Source organism: Mesoplodon mirus (assembly GCF_964341445.2).
Source record: "Mesoplodon mirus genome assembly, chromosome: 13".
Lineage (NCBI taxonomy): Eukaryota > Metazoa > Chordata > Mammalia > Artiodactyla > Ziphiidae > Mesoplodon > Mesoplodon mirus.
The window spans coordinates 89,164,386-89,179,392 of NC_138989.1; the positions used below are offsets into that span (position 1 = coordinate 89,164,386).

The 15,007-nt window shown below is 50.4% G+C and overlaps 1 protein-coding gene across 1 annotated transcript; it reads left to right on the forward strand.

Annotated features, from left to right (window-relative positions):
• The first annotated feature begins 295 nt into the window (after positions 1-295).
• Positions 296-14,250, forward strand: RBFA (ribosome binding factor A). The gene is made up of 7 exons (XM_082641747.1): positions 296-494; positions 3,325-3,367; positions 4,414-4,590; positions 5,160-5,272; positions 7,890-7,974; positions 12,207-12,277; positions 13,362-14,250. The coding sequence occupies exons 1-7, from the start codon at positions 367-369 to the stop codon at positions 13,738-13,740; spliced, it is 996 nt and encodes a 331-aa protein (XP_082497873.1). The 5' UTR covers positions 296-366; the 3' UTR covers positions 13,741-14,250.
• Positions 14,251-15,007: the final 757 nt, after the last annotated feature.

Below are 15,007 nucleotides of genomic sequence, written 5' to 3' on the forward strand. Positions count from 1 at the left end.
GCTCCGCTCCCCACCACGTGTCTCTGGCCCCGCCCACAGGCGTCCCGTCCTTCACGTCACCCGGCCCCGCCTACTACCCCACCCACGCCGTGTCTAGCCACCCCTCCCTCACGCGTCGTCACGCCTGTCCCCGGCCCTAGCCGCACGTCGCTCCGCCCCGCCGCTTCACGTCCCGCCTACCTGTCCTCCAGCTGCCGCCTCGTCCTCTCGTCCCGCCCACAGTCTCCCGGCGACTTCGCACGTCGCCTCGCCCCACGTCGCCCCGAGCCGCCTCACGTCGTTCCGTTTGTACGTCTTCCCGCCCCGCGTTTCCCCGCCCCACGTCTCACCGCCTCGCGTCACCCGGTCGGCCGTCGCTCGGCGGACATGTGGGCGGCTCTCGCCGGGGCCGGGGGTCTCCATGTGGGGCTCCTTCTGGGCGGCGCTCGAGGCCTGCACAGCTCGCCGGTCTCCTGCGGCAAGAACCTACTCAAGAAATTTGCTTCGAAAACCAAGTACTGTTACCCGCGTGGGGGCGGGGGCGCCGGGGACTGTGGCCCAGCGTGGTGGCTCCGCGGGCGGGGGGCTTGGCGGGGCAGGGGGTTCGCGGGCGGGAGGCTCGGCGGGGCGGGGGCTCGGCGGGGCGGGGGGCTCCGTGGGACGGGGCGTCCGCGGGCGGGGGGCTCCCTGGAGCGGGAGGTTCGGCGGGCGGGGGGGTCCGCGGGTGGGGGGCTCTGTGGGCGGGGCGCTCGGCGGGGCGGGGGGTCCGCAGGGGGGTCCACCGCCGGCGCATTGGCCGGCGCCCGAGCTCCCAGCCGCGTCAGTAAGCGCAGCTTCTGCCTGTTAGGTTAATGGCTGTTGAAAGCTCACCAGGAAGCCCACCTCTGACAGTTAACGTTTTTCCCACCCAGCCTTTTTTCTGTTCTTTTACACAGCTGTGACGGTAAAGTTCTAAGTCTCCTAAAAGCTAAGAGTGCCTCATGAATTTATGAAGCAAAGTGATGTATACATTTACAGTCCACTCTGGGGCCGAGGTTCCCAATCCTCGGATTCAACCAACCTTGAATTGAAAATGTTCCGAAAAAACTCCAGAAAGTTCTAGAACACAAAACCTGAACTTGCCTTGCTGGCAACTATTTACGTAGCATTAAGTAACCTAGAGATGATTTAATGTATCCGGGAGGATGTGCGGAGGTTATATGCAAATACAGCGCGTTGAGCATCCTCCAATTTTGGTATCTTTGGGGTCTTGGAACCAATTCGCCACAGATACTGAAGGATGGTGATTCTTGTTACTAGAAGCGTTTTTCGGGAGAGTAGTTGCATCACATAAAGAGAGAAGGAAGAATTTCCTTTCCATATTAGTGCGTTCTCTGTGGGGTTAATTTGAGGAACAAAGAAAGCTTGTCGGGATAGTTTTTTTATGAGGAGAGGTAAGTATAATAAAATATGTTGATTTCATATTGTTAATTCAGTTGTAGATATGGATATATGTATGTTTTTGTTTTAATACACTTTTTTAAAACTTTAAGTTTTACAGAAAAACTGGGAAAGATGAGTAGAGTTCCCATGTAAGCACACTCAGGTTCCCTGCTATTAACCTCTTATGTTGGTGCAGCACATTTGTTACAATTGATGAACCAGCATTGATACATTATTATTAGCTAAAGGCCGTGCCTTATTCACGTTTCCTTAGTTTTTCCCTAACGTCTTTTTTCCGTTCCAGTATTCCATCCAGGGACCGCATTACATTTAGTCGTCATCTTTTTTTTTTTTTTTTTTGCGGTACGCGGGCCTCTCACCGTTGTGGCCTCCCCCGTTGCGGAGCACAGGCTCCGGATGCGCAGGCCCAGCGGCCATGGCTCACGGGCCCAGCCGCTCCGCGGCATATGGGATCCTCCCAGACCGGGGCACGAACCCGTGTCCCCTGCATCGGCAGGCGGACTCTCAACCACTGCGCCACCAGGGAGGCCCCTAGTCGTCATCTTTTTAGGCTCCTCTTGACTGGCAGTTTCTCAAACTGTCCCTGTTTTGATGACCTCGACAGCTTGAAGAGTACTGGTTAGATATTTTGTAGGATGCCCTTTTGTTGGGATTGGCGTGATGTTCTTCTCTTGTGTATACTGGGGTTTGGTTTTGGGGAGGAAGACCACAGATGTAAAGTGCCATTTTCATCACATCCTGTGAACACATACATGCTCTCAACATGGTGTATCACTGTTGATGTTGGTCTTGATGACTGACTGAGGTCATCTGTGTCTGTCAGGTTTATCCACTGTAAAGTTACCGCCCAGCCCCCCAATTCCATACTGTCTTTTTTGGGGGGAAAGTCACCGTATGCAGCTCACACCTAAGGAGTGGGGAATTATTCGAAATTCATGAATTATTCGAAATTTTGCAGGGGAGATGTGTCTCTTCATTTATTAACTCATCAGGATGGTCTCACGGGTTATAATCCAGTACTACTTAATTTTGCTCAAGTTGTTTCAGCTTTGACCACTGGGAGCTCTTCCAGGTGGCTCCTATATCCCTTTGACACATCCCGTTGTTACGGGGTTTTGAAGTAGTTTTTAAATTAGAAAACTTTTTTTTTTTTAGCACCTCCTTACTTTCTGGCACCACAGGATGCCTCAGCCCTAGAATCAGCCATTTCTCCAAGGAGCTCTGGTTCCTTTATTGGAAACAGGCGTCAGAAACCATGATCTGAGAGCTTAGTATGTTTATTGCTACTGGGGTGTCTGTCTTTTAGACCCTTTCAGATGGCAGAGCAAAAAAAAAAACAGTGTTTATGTTAATCCCTGTGTCTGTGCTTATCTAGGAACGTTTCTGCGTGTCACCATCTGTAGCTGTAACAAGTGACACTTGAGTTCGTACTGATCTCCAGCCCTAGTCCACCAGCACACGAATCATTCTCACTTCCTTCCCTTGCTTGTCTGCAACAGCGAGGGGCCTGGATCCCCCATCTGCCTTCTGTTTACTTAGCTGTTCAGCCCCCGTTGTTGTGTGGCGGTATCAGTCGTTAACCCTCCCCTGGGAAACAGCTTTATTCAGTAGAGGACAGTGCTCATGTGCAGTTTGGTAGGTGTGTTTTTAAGGTCCTCGTTCTCTACCTTTTGGACTAGAGGTGGACTTGAGGTAAAAGTTACGAGCTTGAACTGAAACTGTTGTCTGTCCCCACAACCCATGCTACTGTTCACTGGGTATCTAAATCTTTTAGGCCCCTAGTAACCTAATTTCTGTGTCCAGGGCTAGCCCCTTAGAAACAGTTATGACATTAGCTTTTGTAACTGTTTCTTATTTGATTTGCCATCAGTATCCAGCATAGTTCTTATTTTCTCCCCATAGGAAGAAGTTTTGGTATGAAGGTCCTTCCTTGGGCTCTCACTTGGTAAGTATAGAGCAGTAGCGATGAGCCACTTGAGAATCTCGGTGGGTGTGAGGCTCCAGAAGTCGGCACCTCTCCGGCCCTTCCATTTCAATATTGGAGGGGACAAGGTCTGTAGAGGAGGGACTAGGTACACTGGAACCACAGAATTTTTACTTTTAAAACAAAATTACACTAGGGGACTTCCTGGCAATCCAGTGGTTAAGACTCTGCACTTCGGCTGCAGGGGGCGTGGGTTTGATCCCTGGTTGGGGAACTAAGATCCCACATGCCGCACAGTGCGGCCGGAGAAAAAAGAAAACAAAATTTACGGGATGTCGTATCTGTTATCAAATTCTAATATGGTAATGTCCATTCAGTTTGTGTGTGTGTGTATGTGTGTGTATGTGTAACACAGATATGTGTAGATACACAGGCATACCTTGTTTTATTGCATACCTTGTTTTATTGCATTTCCCAGATACCGTGTTTTTTACAAATAGGTTTATGGCAACCCTGCATTAGCAGGTGATGTTAGCATTTTTTAGCAATATTTTTAATTAAGGTATGTATATTGTTTTTAGACATATTGCCGTTGCACACTTTAATAGACTACAGTATAGTGTAAACATAACTTTTATATGCACTGAGAAACCAAAAAATGCGTGTGACTCACTTTATTGTGATATTTGCTTTATTGCGACAGTCTGGAATGAACCTGCAGTATCTCTGAAATATACCTGTACTGTGAGAGTTTATGTAATGAATGGTTCTTGATAGAAAAAAATACACTGTATATACTAGAAACCACTGAATTGTACTTTTTAAGAGGGAGAATTTTATGCTATGTGGATTATATTTCAATAAAATTTTGGGGGGGAAAATAATATATGCTTGGCAGTACTCTTGATCTTTAAAGGATGGTAGGTAAAATCTAGAAGGGTCTTGGTCTGTAAAATAAACTATCTTCATGAAAACTAAGATGGCCGAGAATGACCTTTATCGTCAGTTATACAAGTTTATGTACAGTTGTAATGTTGCCTGTGTGTCTGCCTTTCTTCTTAACGGAGACTCACAAGCCGTCTCAGCTGGCATCCCTGACAAAGAGCACCTCCAAGAGAGCCAGGAGGGAAGACCACGTGCGCCTGAGGGCCCTGAACGGCCTCCTCTACAAAGCGCTGACTGAGTTGCTGTGCACCCCGGAAGTGAGCCAGGAGCTCTGCGACTTGAATGTGGAGCTCTCCAAGGTAGGCCTCGGGGCCAGGGAGGGGCTGCGGGCCTCGCCCCTCTGTCGCCGCCTGACAGTTAGAAAAGGCAGGAGGGCTGCTCAGTGTGGCCATCTGGGTATTAAGGAGAGGAAGGTGCTTGTGGGGTGCAAAGGCAGGAGTCTCGCTATGCACGGTGGGGGGGGGTGGCCAGACAGCACCGAGGGCGCTCAGAGCCCAGTAAGTGATGAAGTGGGGCGTCTGAAGGTCTGGGGGTCAGGTGAGTGGTGGACGATCTGCCTTTATCTTGGTGTAAAGACACGGGAGGCGGCTTCTGCCGTCTGTGCCCCCAGGGCACGCACGGAGTGCGTGCAGCCAGAGGGAAAGGAGGAGGAGCAGTAGCAGCAGCTGAGGCGTTTCTGTGCGTGGGGCCGAGGCTGGGCTCCGCTCAGGGAAGGGGACGTTTCCCCCTTCGCCAGCGCTGTGCTTGGGGCACTGGCCCTGGCAGCGGGAGCCTGAAGCCAGGACTGCCTGTGAGTTAGTGCTCCTGTCCCGACGCACTCTGTCTCCGGGAGCCCAGGTGAGCTGAGGGTAACTGGGGCTGGGCTCAGGTCTCTCTGACTTCAGACTTCTCCGCCTGCCGCGTGTTCTGGAGGACGACTGTCTCTGAGGCTCAGAATGCAAACATGGAGGCCGTCCTGCAGAGGAGCGCTGCGCACATGAGGTGAGGCCTCTCCTTGACCCTGCCTTCCAGCTGGTTTTGTTCACTATTTTTGCTTTAAGGAAAATTTGGGAAGCATTTTCTTGAATTTCAGAGCAGAACTTACGCCTTCATATAAGCCATAATCTAGGTCAGCAGTTCTTGAAGTGTGATCCCGGGTCCCCAGGGACCCCTGAGCTCCTTTGTAGGGGGAGGTTGATGAAGTGAGAGCTTTCTCACAATGAGGTGTGGTGTTCCGTTCTCACCGTGTTGACATTTTGTACTGAAGTCATGGGGCTAAAACTGCTGGCCCAGATGTCCTGGTGGTCATTGTAGCTTCAGCACATGCTCACGGTAGTGCGCTGCCAGCTTTATTTAAGAAGATCCGTGACGCGTATCTCGACCCTTTGGCACATCTTTTTAGTATCTGTGGTGGGAAGTGTGCAGGAAGCTCTGGTGGTTGTCTGGGAACACTGCAGTTGCTGATTGTGACCCAAAATAGACACTTCACTTGAAAGAACAAGTGAACCAACTGTGGTTATTCAGATGTGGGTATAGGACAGACATTTTCTCCAAAGTGAGCAAAGTGAACCTGTCACTTCAGGGGCACAACTGACCATATTTGTTGCCAGAGGTAAAATTGAAGCTTTCAGTGAAAATCAGAATTTTAGGAAACTTGTATCCACCACTTTGAGTTTTACAGCCTCATGGTATGTAAGACCCTTTTGATGAGATTGGAGGTGATGTATTGTAAAATACATCATCACTCTGAAAATCTGTGTGACTTGGTGAACCAGTATTGTCTAAAAGACCAAGGCATGAGGTTACAAAATCACACACGGGGAGAGATCAGTTCAAAGGGCAGGAGGGCCAATGGATTTTAATGTACAGAGAATGCTGTTCATTGATCTGGTTTCAGATTCCACATTGAAATCTTTAATAAACTACTGTTTGTTGAGTTTTTGTGTAGCATCAAAGAAAATCTACACTTTTCTGAAAGGCTGTTCATATACTCTTTCCTTTTCAGTTACAGATCTGTGTGAGGCCAGATTTTCTTCTATTTTAAACAAAATAACAGAACAGACTGAATACAGATACAGAGATGAGAATCCAGCTGTTCCATTATGCTAGGTATTAAAGGAATTTGCAACTACATAAGCAATGCCACTCTTCTCATTAATTTCTTTTAAAATATAGTAGTGGGCTTCCCTGGTGGCGCAGTGGTTCAGAGTCCGCCTGCCGATGCAGGGGACACGGGTTCGTGCCCCGGGCCGGGAAGATCCCACATGCCGCGGAGCGGCTGGTCCCATGAGTCATGGCCGCTGAGCCTGCGCGTCCGGAGCCTGTGCTCCGCAACGGAAGAGGCCACAGCAGTGAGAGGTCCGCGCACCGCAAAAAAAAAAGAAAAAAAAAAAAAAGTTACTTTAAATGAATTAATAAATACACATATTTTTCAGCTTTAATTGCTAGTCTGGTATATATTGGTAGATGTAACCCACATAAACAAAAGGTCTTTGGCGTCCTCAATAATTTTTAAGAGTATAAAGGGGGTCCCGAGACGAAGGATTTTGAGAACCGCTGAGCTGGGTGAGAGTAAAGAAGCTACTCGGTTTTCTCCTCAGTCTTAAAGATGCAGAGACCTGGCAGAGCAGCCCTCGAGACTGGAGTTCCTGCTGTTTTCTGGTTGGTTTTTAGGTAACAGAAAATTCAGTTGAACAGAATGTCCCTTTTCCCAACTCTTTTGATCACCAAGGTTTAGTGTAAAGGTTTTCCCATAACTGCGTCACTGAGCACATGTGCTGTGTGTCACAGCAGTGTTTTCACTGGATACTTGTCGCCCCTGGATCCGCGTGTATTGCGTGACTGGGTAATGTGAAGATTGTTTCTGTGTCTGACGGCCGGCAGCCACGCTTCTGTGGTGCTGTTGCCGATGAGTGTCGGTCGGATGGAGGGACGAAGCACTGGCAGGTTGCTCGTGCCCAAACCACAGAGCCCAAGGCCACAGTGATGCCCAGGAATGTCCCAAGTTCACGTCAGACTATTTATAAGGCTCTCAAAAGTTGCATTTAGAGAATTAAAAACAATTGTGATCGTGCGTTTTGTATCCCTGTTGAAATGTGGCAGTTAGTTGGCTAAGGAAGACTTCATCTTTGAAGAATGTGATAAGCAAAACTCATGCCTCGGGGCTTCCCTGGTGGCCCACTGGTTGAGAATCCGCCTGCCAATGCATGGGACACGGGTTCGAGCCCTGGTCCAAAGATCCCACATGCCGCAGAGCAATTAAGCCCGTGCGCCACAACTACTGAGCCTGCCCTCTAGAGCCCACGAGCCACAACTATTGAGTCTGTGTGCCACACTACTGAAGCCCGCGCGCCTAGAGCCCGTGCTCCGCAACAAGAGAGGCCACCGCAGTGAGAAGCCTGTGCACCGCAACGAAGAGTAGCCCCAGCTCGCTGCAACTAGAGAAAGCCCACGTGCAGCAACAAAGACCCAACGCAGCCAAATAAATAAAATAAATGAATTAATTAATTTTTAAAAAATCATGCCTCACCTCTTTGTGAGATGACATTTTCTGTTTCTGGCACTGTCAACCCTCCACCAAGTGTCACCTGTGACTGCACAAATCTCTTTCTCTCTCCAGGCACCTTTTGATGTCCCAGCAGACCCTGAGGAACATGCCGCCAATAGTGTTTGTTCAGGACAAAAGAAATGCAGCTTTAGTGGAGGTAAGCCTTTTACATAATTACCTTTTTAGGATGTAAACTTTTATATGGGTAAGATTTTAAATTTAATTTTTAAATATTCAAAAGATAACATATACAGTTTTTAAAAGGTAATAGAAGGGTACAGATGAAAAGTAAGGCACCTGTGCCCTTGTCCTCAGCCCTGTTCCCCAGAGGTGACCACTTCATATGGCTTTAATGTTCTAATGCTTGTCAGTACAGCCCTAACTAGGAAAGCAGACCCCTCTCTCTCTCAGTTCACAAACTTGAAGCAGTCAGAGCTGCCCTCCTGTGCTTACCTCCTTCTCTCACTTCCCTAGATTTCAGTCTGTCTATGGTTACTTTACACTGTTAAGGCTGACACACTTACATCCTGTCCTGTAACTGTAATTGTTTCATAATTATTTTCCTTGTTTTAGGTATAGATTGATTATAAAGGTTAAAAACCTGTTAAAACATACGTATGCCTTAATCTGGGTGGTGGTTACTTCGTGGTTATTAAGGTATGTTATACCTTTAAAAAGTTTACTGAAAAAAACAGTAGCATCTACGGGGTTATTACTAGGTGGCTGTTACTCCCTGTAGGACTAGGTAGTAGTTAGATTCACAGAGGGGAAAAGATCTGATTGTACATTGTTGTCTTTGTTATTCATGATCCTAGCGATACTGGAAACGTTATGTGGATAATAACTTTGACAGATGTGTGAGTTCCTAGCTAGAAAGGGGAACAGGAGTGAAGTTGCTGTACCGCTTACAGCTCAAGTGGAGTTTAGGTCATGGGTGTGCTGTGCAGATACTCAGCAGGAATCCCCGGGCACGTCAGGTGGGGCTGGTGGGAGGACCCACCTGTCTCAGACGATGAGCCCTCAGCTGGCTTGTCCCTCTCTCTGTGGAGGAGGAATTCAGAGCTGCAAGGTCCTACCTGGCTGTGTGGGTTCCTTTCCAGAAAAAGTCACTGGAGGGAGGGAGGTGCATGCACGCTTAAGCGTTTCTGAGAGGGCCTTATTCTGGAGGCTGTGCTGATGGGTGTTTGCATTGGAGACCTCTAGCGTCTGTCCTGCCCCGTGTGCTCTGGGGAAGTGGCCAAGGGTCAGACACGTGCCACGCGGTGATGGTGGGTCCTGCACGTGCCCAGAGCTCAGCTGTTGACCTGGGGGCCAAGGGTCGGTCAGGCCTCGGCTGGCACCTCACTGTAGTTAGAAGTGAAGGCTGGACCAGAGGGGTTTCTGATTTGGGTAGGTGATCATTTGAGGGCATGGTCATTGCTTCCCCTGGAGTGAGTCAGGGCAGTGTTTTTCAAACACTGTGTATGTTTTTAATAGATTTAAAGTCAGCCGTTGATAAAGCACTTGGCTAGAGACAGAAATTTGAAATTGGGAGTCCTGGACGAAACTTTGAGTCTTCTATCAGTCCGTTTATTTCTGTCTTATATTGGTTGCACCAAAAATCATAGGTAGTTGCAACTGCTGACATTTACCAGTTTCAGCAGCTTACTTTGCATCCTCAGGATAATCTTCAGGTCACTGGTCTGGACATTTGAAAGAGGACTAGTAATAAGCTCTGTCCAAACTGAACCCTGAGTAATTCAGCAATCTTGATGGTACTGCCAGTAAACACACGCAGAGTTGCTCATCAGGAGAGCAAGAACAAAAACCGGGTTCCAGCGCACACCCCTCCGTGAGGGCTTTCCTTACAGGAGTGAGGGTGCGAGCGCCGAGGGGTGGGGCCTGGCGGGAGGGCGGCTCACAGCGCCCCGTTGGAGACTGGCCGTCCCCAGGGAAGCTGAGTCTGTGACTCTCGAGGCCTCGCCCGCAGTACCCACGGGCACGGCCGGGAATGTTGGCACAGGGTCTCTCCCGAGTGCAGTTCGCAGAATGGACGGACGTGCTCTGGAGCAGTCACCTGACCCACCTCCCACCGGACGTGGAGCCAAGGAAAGGCCACGCTCTGAGAGCTTCTGTTCATAAAACGTTCAGGAAAAGCCTGGCTAGTCTTTGGTGTTGGAAGTAAAAGTAATGGCTGTCATGGGGAGGGGAGTGAGCAGGAGGGGCCTGAAGGAAGCTTCTGGGCTTCATCTTCTAAGTGTCGCGGGGATGTCCACAGGTGTGTTCAATTTGTGGAATGTCACTGAGCTACACTTAATGATTTGCGTACCTTTCCCATAGATGTTGCACTTCAGTCAAGAGGTTTTTAAAATATTGATTTTTATTGTAACTATAGAGGAAAAAACTTTTTTTATCTGAATTTCTAAGGGAAACACATAAACTCTGACACCAGTATTCTGGTACATGCACACTCGTCTCCCCACTGACGGTCAGGCTTCCGAGAGCAGGTGTCGGGCAGCCGGTGCCCACCGCGCAAGGGCACCCACTGCCCCACTGCGCATGGTCTGGCCCCACCAGCTGAGCTCAGAGCTCCCCTTCCACACAAGAAGTTAGCCCGGTGTTAGAATGCGAGGTTGTGTTTGGATTTGGTTCTTTGTTAATAAAACAAGCTTTACCGAGGCTTAATTTATGTTGAGATGTGCCTCCTTTGACAAACGCATACCTTTGTGTCATCGCCACCCCTGCTCACCCCGGTCAGCTCTCCCCTACCACCCGTCTGATTTCAGTCACTGTAGGTTAGTTTTGCCTGGTGAGATTTCTGCAATTTCACATGAGTAGAATCGGGATGTTGTCTTTTGCATCTGGCTTTGCTCAGCACGGTGTTTTTGAGATTCATCCATGTTGTTTCATGTGTACGTAGTTCCTTTTTTATTGGTAAGCAGCATCCATCGTACAGCTGTACTGCAGTTTACTTACCCATTCACTTTTTGATAGACATTTGTCTTTTTTCCCAGTCCTTGGCTATAAAGAGTGAAGTACTGTGAATATTTGTGTACAGAATTTTGTGGATGTATGTTTTGTTTCATTTAGGTCAGTTCCTAGGAGCAGCAGGCATATGTTTAACTGTCAGAAAGCTGCCAGGCTGCTTTAACCACGGCCGGGCTGTCGGCACCCCCACCATAGCATCAGGGTCCCTGATCCTCCACGTTCTCGCCAGCCCCTGGCGTTGCCATCCTGGTGGCTTAAGCTTGCATTTTCTTTTTTCTTTCTTTTTTTTTTTTTTAATTTTGGCTGCTGCTGGTTCTCTGTTGCAGCATGCCGGCTCTTCGTTGCGGGCTTCTCTCTAGTTGCAGCGTGTGGGTTTAGTTGCCCCGTGGCATGTGGGATCTTAGTTCCCGGACCAGGGATGGAACCCGTGTCCCCTGCATTGGAATGCGGATTCTTAACCACTGTGCCACCAGGGAAGCCCCCTAAACTTACATTTTCTTGATGACTAATTATATTGAGCATCTTTTCATGTGCCTACTGGTCATTCCTCCTTTTGTGGATCAGTTAAAGTCTCTTGCCCATTTTTAATAAGGTTTGCTTATTATTGAGTTGTGTAGGTTCATTGTATATCTGGTACAAGTCAGTTGGCAGAAATCTTCATTGTGAATGTTTTCTCCCACTTTTAACTTTGGAGGAGGCCACTTTGTCCTTGTTTTGTAGCATCGTCAGTCCTGTTCCTGGTATTTTCTGTGGACTGATTTGTCTCCAGTTCTGCTTCTTTTCACCTTTGTGGTTTGATTGGTGTGTCACCAGTTGCTGATGATGCTTTAGTTCTTGCGTATGACGGGGCCTGGTTGTGGACCAGGCTCGCCTGGACTTGCACTGAAGCAGGAGGTCGGGTCTCAGTGCGCGGCCCCAGTAGGACGACCTGGCGGCCGTCAGAACAGACGCGTGAAGGTGGAGGGGCCCTCGACGGGCCCTGCTGAGGGGCAGGGTCTGTCCCCAGCGTCGGCCCCTCAGCCCCTGCAGGACCGGAGCCACACGCTAGACTTTGGACGCTCACGTTACCGCATGGGGGGGTTTCCCCGCAAATTCTGTGGCAAAATTGAAGCATTTTATGAAACTTCGTTAGAAACCAGTAAGCGTTAGTAATTCAGCTAATATTTAACTGGTTTCTTTGTAAATTTGACTAATATTTACAAGTTTTAAGTGTAGTTTTTAAAAAGCTTCAATTCATTATCAGAGGAAGTGTGATTAAGGTAGCGGGTGTGGGCAGTGTCACCGGAAGGAAGGATGTCAGGCGGGCTTGAGGCCTGTGGTTGAGCTGGCACCGGGCAGCGGATGCTTGCACTCAGCTGGCGCCCGGCTCCGACACAGGCAGTGGTGTGGCTCGAGAATCACCCTCTGTCTGTTCCTTTTCAGGTTGATCGGTTACTGGCAATTGCCGATTTTGGACCCCCGGATGAAAAAGACTTTGTGCAAAATGATTTCAGGTGATACGCGTGGGCATATGTTTTTGATTCGAGCAGACACCCAGGTGTGGACTTGCTGGTTTCCACAGCAGCTGCACGGTCCTGCCTGTCCCCAGCCAGGTGTCGAGGGGCAGCGGGCCCTGCTTTGTGCCCTTGGGTCTTGCCCTGGAGCCCAGCGTGGTGTCGGCGTGCAACTGGTGAACTACCCAGCACCTGGGCGAGGCTGTCAGGAGGGCCTTGGGGGTCCACACAGAAGTGCTGGGGCCTGGACTCTGAGTGCTGGCAGTAGCGGTTCATTCTCTCCACTCCCTTGTCACACTGCTGCCTGGCAGGCCCTGTTCTCGCACTTAGGGAACATCTGTGAACAGTAAACGCCAGGATAGGCCTCTGAGAAGGTGACGTGAGGATTCGGGGGTGGGGGGAGCCCCATTCCAGGTGAGGGAGCAGCTGCACCACGTGTCTGGCCTGTGTTCCATAGATCAACTGTGTCGGTATCATATGGGTACCGTCAGGGCCTTGGGGTGGGGACCCCCAGCCACCCTGCCAGGGGATGGGCTGCAGCACTCAGAGCCCTGAGCTAGAGCAGAGGCCCCAGGTGGCAGTGAGTCCCCGGCTTCCGGATCAGCAGTGAGTGGACGTGGGGAGAGGCAGGTGGGGAGCCCTTCCAGATCAGAGAGTTAGGGTTAGAGGCATGATGTGGCCAGATTTGGGTTTTGAAAAGATTGCTCTGGTTTTGCTCTCAGAATAGACTCTTCTCTTTTGGTTCATCAAGTAACCTGAGTGACAGATCTAAAGAACCCTCCCCCGTTCCCCCGTCCCCCCAGTAATTCTGTTTAACTAGCTTAGTGTACTAGCCATGTTTAAGTGGGGAAAAAATGAAAACGCATTTAATGTCAGTACACAATGGCTGCACCAGAAGTATGCTGGCCTGAGCGACACACGGGCTCCAAGAGTGCTGGCCGAGAGGTTCTGGACTGGAGAACGCCAGACCAAACCCCACTTCTGTCCAGTTTCCACAGTTCCCCTTAGAGAGGTGTTAGGACAGTGTATAAGCAAATGGCTGTAGGAAGTATTGTGCATGGTGTAAATTTCTTCTCCCCTGCAGCGCCCCCGAGGCCCTGGACACTACATCGCCGTGTGATACCCTGGGCCCTACCGCACCCTCGAGTTTGTATGGGATCGACCACGAGGCTCTCAACAAGCAGATCCTGGAGTACAAGAGGAGGAGAGAGAAAGGGCTTGGAAGCGTGGGCCCAGCGTGGCTGGAGCACACGGCTGAGCTGATGAGGAAGAGGAAGGCCAAGCCCCGCATGGACGATGACCTCTCTCCCAAGGACTGCCTGTGGGAGACGGGGAGTGACGAGCCCCTGGATGACGGGGCCCTTCCCGAGGAGCACACCCCGGGGTATGCATGGGGGCTCCAGGGGCAGAGCAGGAACCAGAGGCAGAGAGAAAGGATCGCGGATCCTGACCCGCTCCCGTGAGCACACGGAGACCCGCGCTGCTGGTGTCCCACCGGGATTCCCTTGTGCAGGTGCAGGCTGAGCTGTGTGGGTGTCATCTCTGAGCCCTTCAGACCTGCTGCTGTGCTGCAGTGAGAGATGGGGCGAGGCTGTGGAGAGGATGTGAAATCTCTTAGGTCGATGGCATACGGTCTGCCCTCCATATTTGGGGTTCCAGGCTTGCATGTTTGCTTGCTCACTAGAGTTTGTCCACGGCCCCCAGATCCATACTTGTGGCACTTTCATGGTCGTTCTCGGACACGCACAGACCAGTGGGATGCACACGTGACCTTGTGGTCACACAAGGCACTGCTCTGTCTGCTTTGTTCATCTCGGGCTGTGAGCAGCCACCCTCTCTGATCGGGTTAGTGCCTTCTGACAGAGATTTCACTCACGGTGCCTAAGTGCAAGAGGCTGTGATGTGTCTCCTAGAGAAAGCACGTGTTAGATGAGCCTCGTTAGGAAATAAATCATTTAATTCTGACACAGAAACGTTGTCCTGGGCTTGGGGCATCTCCATTTCCCAACTATCATCAACCTTGAAACACTGAAAATGATAAAAGTTCAGATGATTGGAGAAAGGTACACTATTAAGGTAAAGCAAGGAAACCTGTAATGTGGCTTTTCAGGGAGAGTAATTTCCCTTCTTGTAAACTGTTTCAGGAAGGAAAGCATCGCCTTGCCTCTGCAACAGTGGCAAGCCCCAAATGCCACTTTCCCTGTCGGCATCTGGGACCAGGTGCGGTGCCCCAGCAGGGATATGGCACCAAGAAGCTCCGTCTTTGCCGGGACAGTGCCCCCACTGAAGGAACAGCATCCTGGGACGCCCCTGTGGATGCTCCAGGCGTGTTGCTGTTGGAGTGGGGCTTGTGGGATCCTGCCCCGGAAGGGTGCACATAGCCTGTGTGGGGGCTGTTTCCATTAGGAGTGTGGGTTGCTTACACAGCCCCTTATGACCAGAGAAGAAATGTCCAGAGGGAGGATTGACCTGTGTTAGAATGTACACGGGATGTGTCCTGATCAGGTGTGATAAGATGACAGACTTGGAAACCGCTGCCTTGAAAGAAGAGTTCTTGACTCACAGCTCCCGAGAGGAGGGGTGCACCACGCTGCATGGGGCCCACGAGAAGCACCAGGGTCTGTGAGCAGGCTGAGGGCGAGGAGGAGGCGTGGCCGAACCCGTCTGGTGGCTCCTGGAAGACGGAGTGGGCGAGGTAGGGTGAGCAGGTCTGCGCAGGCCTGGGGTTGG

Excerpts from the sequence above, each read along its gene's own strand:
- RBFA (XM_082641747.1), top strand. The coding sequence starts at position 367 with ATGTGGGCGGCTCTCGCCGGGGCCGGGGGTCTCCATGTGGGGCTCCTT. Across the intron at positions 4,591-5,159 it reads TGAATGTGGAGCTCTCCAAG|GTCTCTCTGACTTCAGACTT; the intron begins GTAGGCCTCGGG and ends GGCTGGGCTCAG. Across the intron at positions 7,975-12,206 it reads GAAATGCAGCTTTAGTGGAG|GTTGATCGGTTACTGGCAAT; the intron begins GTAAGCCTTTTA and ends GTTCCTTTTCAG.